At 42.7% G+C, this 5,795-nt stretch overlaps 1 protein-coding gene across 1 annotated transcript; it reads left to right on the forward strand.

Annotated features, from left to right (window-relative positions):
- Nucleotides 1–439: 439 nt before the first annotated feature.
- Nucleotides 440–4,871, forward strand: LOC115239408 (pickpocket protein 19-like). The gene is made up of 5 exons (XM_029813913.1): nt 440–804; nt 1,011–1,286; nt 2,421–2,690; nt 2,758–2,814; nt 4,588–4,871. The coding sequence occupies exons 1-5, from the start codon at nt 576–578 to the stop codon at nt 4,869–4,871; spliced, it is 1,116 nt and encodes a 371-aa protein (XP_029669773.1). The 5' UTR covers nt 440–575.
- The last annotated feature ends 924 nt before the right edge of the window (nt 4,872–5,795 follow it).

The following is a 5,795-nucleotide window of genomic DNA, read 5'->3' on the forward strand; positions in this document are numbered from 1 at the left end:
CTTTCGATTTATTTGCCTTTTTAAAAAACTTGGGTTTCTCGCGAAGCGTTGAATTGTTCAGGATCTTTCAATTTCCCATCGAATTCTCGGAATTTTCGGATCTCACGTTCCAGATATGAAGTCCGGTCAGAGGAGAGTAGGAAAGTTGACGAGAGCCGCGACTCTCGCTGTCGCGAAAATCGGTGCGAAAAAGGTGCGCGGGAAGAAAAGACGGGGCAAGCAATTCGACACGATCTTGCAAGCGTTGCGCTACTTTTGCAGGCACACGACTCTTCACGGTCTTCGATACGTTGTCGATCCCGATCTACACGTGATCGAGCGGTTCCTGTGGTTCCTGCTATTCATCGTGTCCTCCACGATCGCCAGCAACGTCATTTATTCGCTGGCGCTTAGATTCCAGGTAAATCACGTACGAAAAAGGTGGCGATAATACATACATGGACGATCCTTCAAGGATTCGGACCATCAATTATATCGAAACATAAAGGATATGCAATGACTTTTATCTGGTTTTATAGAATATCGATACGTGTAAATTTGTCTAGGCCGCGCCGACGTCGATCGGCATCGAATCGATGCACTACGAAAATTCGAAACTGCCCTTCCCCAGCGTGACCCTTTGCCCGAGCGACCGCGTAGATTGGAACCGGGTCCTCGAGCTTGAACCGAGGATCTTTCCTAATGATACGGATGAGGCGAGTCTCGAGACTTTCCGTAAGATACTGGGCAGGCTTTCCATAATAACCTTCGGGGATTTCGATGAGCTGGATTTCCTGAAGAATCATAATGTGCGCAGTCTCTCGGGTAGGATACACCCTCTTTTCGAAGCAGACTACTTATAATTATGTTTTCCTTCACTTTTCCGGTTCGATTTTTAACGCTTTATTCGAAAACAAGATAAAACCTATCTCATATAATATACGAATTTTTTGATAAGATTATTTAAATCAGGATTATTCTCGGCATTTTTTGCATTCTTCTCACTGACGATGATCTTTAACACCGGACAGGTATCAACATAACTCAGGTATTGCACGAGGTGATGCCGTCCTGCGACCAATTGATGTCCACCTGCTGGTGGCGCAATGCCGATCGCAATTGCTGCGAGATCTTCGAGGTGCAGAAGACTGAGTATGGCTTCTGTTACTCGTTCAATTCGGAAATGGCGGTGATGTCCCCGGCGGATCCCACGGAATCGCGACCACGAAGAGCATCTGGCTACGGCGAATGGAGCGGCGTCAAGGTTACGATTCATCTGGGAAACATAACGAAGCCGCCGAATTCCGGTAAGGATATTGGCAAAACCGATCGTGTAATATTCTACGTGTAGCGATACGGAGGAACGAGCCATATGGATCGGATAGAGCAAGTTACATATTTTGCCGAAAAAAAAAGAAAAAATAAATAAAAAGAGAAAAACATGCGCGATCGCATCAAATAAATTGCTCTGGAAATTTGGAAATGCGGCCAATCGAGCGCTGATTCGCCTTCCAGTCACGCCCTTGGGTATCGCCTTCGCGTTGTATCATGTTGAAAGATTCAGAGTTTGATCGACGCGAATCAAAGAAATCTTGGGGAAAGTTGCTTCGAAGGCTCGCCTGGCTACATCAGAAAATTGGAAATTTTCCTGATGTAATATGAAATGATAAGAGAAAATTTCGATATAATTCGCATAGACATGTGATTGCGCAATTATACATACATATATATACTTATTTATTTATTTAGATTATTTCATTGATTACGACATTCATGCATTTTCAAGTAAATTGTACGCATATCAGTTTAGATCATCATATATATTATGTGTTTATTATTGCATTATCGCGACAAAGGGAGATAAACGCATTATTTGAACAAACATTTAGCATAAATCCAAGCCAGAGAGGAGAGGGGGATGGGGAGAGGGAGATATATATATAATGACAAACAAAACGTAAACTCGGGTAAACCGTGCGGCGAATTAATAACTAATATTATTTCCACCGAGATCCGCTAAATGACAAAGTACACCAACGACGTATCGTTACTAATCCGTCGTTATGCAAACGCGCTAGAGAGAATCTCGCAAATATGATTTTAATATCCTCGCGAAAAGCCACCGTCGGACGCGTTTTGAATGGAACGACGCGACGTCATCCCGCGTCCCATCGTAATGTCGTTCCTTTATTACCTCGGAGCGCGAAATGGGGAATGGGATTTATCGTAAACTGCAAAATCGATGTATCGGCGCCGTGTTGCGAGGCAGTTATTGAAATGTCGCCGCTAAAGGTAAAGGAATCTTTCAGCTCAAGCTCTGCTCTGTCGACTAGAAGGTAGACATTTTCCTCCCCTCCCCCCACCTCCCTCGACGAAAAATCGAAGATGAAACCCGTGAAGCTCAAGAATCGGTCGTAATCCAAACGTATCTCGCATTACAGAGATGATTGGCAGTGTCGTGGTGATAATAAACGGGCCGCATGTCTGGCCCAACAGTGGCACCATGATACCGTCAGGCTCGCTGGTTAGCCTATCCTTGGAATGCGTTTCCGGATACGCCACTCAGCGCGTCCTCGAGCTGGACCGCGACAGGCAACCGTGCCGGTATGACGAGTCAGGCGAGTACAATCAGGAGACCTGTCTCTCACTCTGCAAACGCAATTACGTCACCAAGTATTGCGGCTGCAATCCGTCCTTCCTGTTCCCCGCAAGTATGATCTTTCGTATTCCTTCAAAGGTCGAATTCGCGTGCATGACGAGTACTGTAAACTGTTTCAGCCGCTCACTATCGCGACTGCACCATCGAGGATTTTATCTGCCTGCTCAATTACAACGGTGAGGGAGGAATTTCTCTATAGGGACATATCCCGCGTTCTGTCTTGTATATACTAGGGCAATTCCCGAACAAATTGTTGGCACTGACTGCTCTATGATTTATCACAACTTCAAAGTATCTTTGTGTGTTCAAAATGATGATATGTCATTGAAAGATGTCAAGGACTCTGTTCTTTATAGCTGAACTAGTTGCACTAATTCAGAGTTTATCTTTATCTCTCCACATTAGAAGGAGAAAAATAAGCTCAGAACTAGTGCAGCCAGTTCAGCTTAGTTCAGCTATAAAAAACAGATCCTAAGTTGCAGCAAAATGGTGAGAGTTGTCTAAGTCGTAACAAGATCTACGAGTGGATAGATTATTTTAAAAATAGTCAAATTTTTGTTTGAGATGAAGTGTTCAGGTAGACAGAAATTCGATCATTTTTAAAACGATCTATCTACTCATAGATCTTGCTGCAACTTAGACAACGTTCACCATATTGTTGTTGCAATCTGCGAATAATCTCTGCTATTCTCATCTTCTTTGAATGAAGAAAACATATCACTATTCTCGCATTTCTTCTTTGATAGTTGAAGGGCACTCATTTTAAATTGATATAAAATCACGATAAAAACAGTTAAACAACAAACCAGAACTTAAAACACATAAAACACTCAAAACACACTTTGAAATTATGATAAGTCATAAACGAGTCACTGGAGAAATAAAAAAGTTCCTTCATTTTTTTACTTGCCTTAGTATGTATATAAACGTATCTTTTAAATATAAAATTAATCAACATTTTGCTCTTTTTATAACACGCATATGATGATACAAGATCTGTTCAATGACTATATCGTTTACTTCGGTGACAAGATCCCGCATAGCATTTCTAGCATGATTTGCAAATGTTCGCCGGAATGCGACTACTATCTCTACGGCGGCCAGTTTTCTAATGTGCCGCTACAGAACATAAACGACATTATCTTAGACGTGCACTACATAGGGCAAACTAGTTTCCGCTACAAAACAGATATAGTCTTCACGCAAATGGATCTCCTCGGTAAGTTTCTCTCTCCCTCTGCAATTTTTCTTACAGATACATTTGTTGCGTGTATTACATTCTCTTTCTGCCAAATGTTTTCCGTGTATATACTTGTAGAAAAATGATAAAAGATAATTACTGAATATTAATTTTTATTCAACAATCTTTTTCTCTATTTCGGAAAAAAGATATCAAATTACAATTAATCTGAAATTTTGCTATTAAAATACGTCGAGGGAGTCGGATCGCGTCGGATTTGAGAAATTTATAGAGACGAAATGGTGGAGAAACCGAAAACGCATGGAAAAACTGCTCGCGAAAAATGCTGCTTTATTCAAGCTCGCTTCTCTAGACTCGCGGAGAACTTTAATTTGCGGCGCCTTAATTATTTCCCTATCTCTATTAACCGCGTTCCGCGGCGGTTCGCCCGCGTAACGAGTCCCGCGAGATACCCGATACCCCCCGAGTTACGAATTCATTGCTCTTCCGTGTTTCTTATTCAAAATGTTTACGCCTCTTGTTTACGGCTATCTCGCTGAATATTATTCGCGATTTTATCGCGAGGGGAGCCAGGAAAATCACTATCGAGAGATCATACGAGTTAACATCGCGGGAAATTAAAGCCAACATTGCGCTTAACCGACCTGTGTTGATGCTGATCCGAACCCGCCGACGTCATTATCATCGAGTGTTTTGCCACGATCACCATATTAATAACTCGGCCCTCGATTTACATACCTCCTTGCAGTGTCTTTCGGCGGCATAATCGGCTTATTTCTGGGCGGCTCATTGCTCAGCGCTGTCGAGCTCGTCTATTACCTGATAGTGGCGGTGCTCTCGTTTCTGCGCTCGCGACGAAGAGCCGAGGGAAGAAAGACGCGGCCGAGGTCGACGAGGTCGAGCGTGACGATCGTCCACAACACGACTGCGGTGCTGCCCATCCTGGATTACAGCCCTCTGAAACAGCGGGCTAGGAGGATACCGATTTTCGCGAATTACGCTCTCGCAGAATCGAATTTGAACAGGTATTGAATTACGGGGGATTGAAGATAACGCCCTTCGCCTTCGCGCGAGTCTTTCAATCGTAAGAGGAGGTGGGTCGTTTATAGTGAGCCTCTCTATTATGGCCGAGCGGCGCCAAGAAATTTGAGAAGGTTAAACAAAAGGGGTTCAACTACGCTAATCCCTCCATCCCCAAAGTCGATATTCGTACGTTGAAATGCGAATGTGCAATTTCTGCTATGGAATTCTATTCTCTTCCAAATCGAGGGGCAAAAATTTTACAAACCAGATACTCGCTAAACGCCGCGCGAATCTGCGAGTACTGTCTGCTAGAATAAACGAGTCCTCTCCCGTTTTCCATAGACACGTCGGTTATTGTGTTTTACTTTCTGTACCCATAAATCAGAAAGTAGCCGCGATATCGATCAGATTTGACAGGGAAATCGAGAATGCCTCGCACGCGAAATCTGGTACCTACCTCCTCCTAGACATCCCTATTCATATGCGTTTGTGCGCGTGTACGGCCGTTTATATTTGCGCGCGTGCACATGCAGACAACTCGTATTTTATTCAACGTTATATATGATACGCTCCTACCATCTTGCCATTTTGCGACCGCGTAACGCTTGACTTCAATAATACATGCCATGCATTTTACAAGCGTCTCAAGCGACTTCCTTATCTTTCTTCTCTTGAAGACTGGCAAGTCGAACAATTGCGCAATTTGTACATTTATTTGTTGTATATTTGAGAAAAAATGCCACTAGTAATTTTAAAGAGAAGCGTTCTATATATATAGTAAAGATAGATTTAAAAAAGAAAAGCATGAAGACAAGATTGAACGAGACAGATTTGCTTCATTTTCGATGCGTAGAATATTGCCTTACGATCGCAGTTAAAAGTTAGTTGTATAAGATGTAATGTGATATCATGTAATGTGATATCAGATATATA

The sequence above is a fragment of the Formica exsecta genome, unplaced genomic scaffold, assembly GCF_003651465.1.
Source record: "Formica exsecta isolate Colony F162 unplaced genomic scaffold, ASM365146v1 scaffold38, whole genome shotgun sequence".
NCBI classification, from domain to species: Eukaryota; Metazoa; Arthropoda; class Insecta; order Hymenoptera; family Formicidae; genus Formica; species Formica exsecta.

Excerpts from the sequence above, each read along its gene's own strand:
- LOC115239408 (XM_029813913.1), top strand. The coding sequence starts at position 576 with ATGCACTACGAAAATTCGAAACTGCCCTTCCCCAGCGTGACCCTTTGC. Across the intron at positions 1,287-2,420 it reads AACGAAGCCGCCGAATTCCG|AGATGATTGGCAGTGTCGTG; the intron begins GTAAGGATATTG and ends CTCGCATTACAG. Across the intron at positions 2,815-4,587 it reads CTGCCTGCTCAATTACAACG|TGTCTTTCGGCGGCATAATC; the intron begins GTGAGGGAGGAA and ends ACCTCCTTGCAG.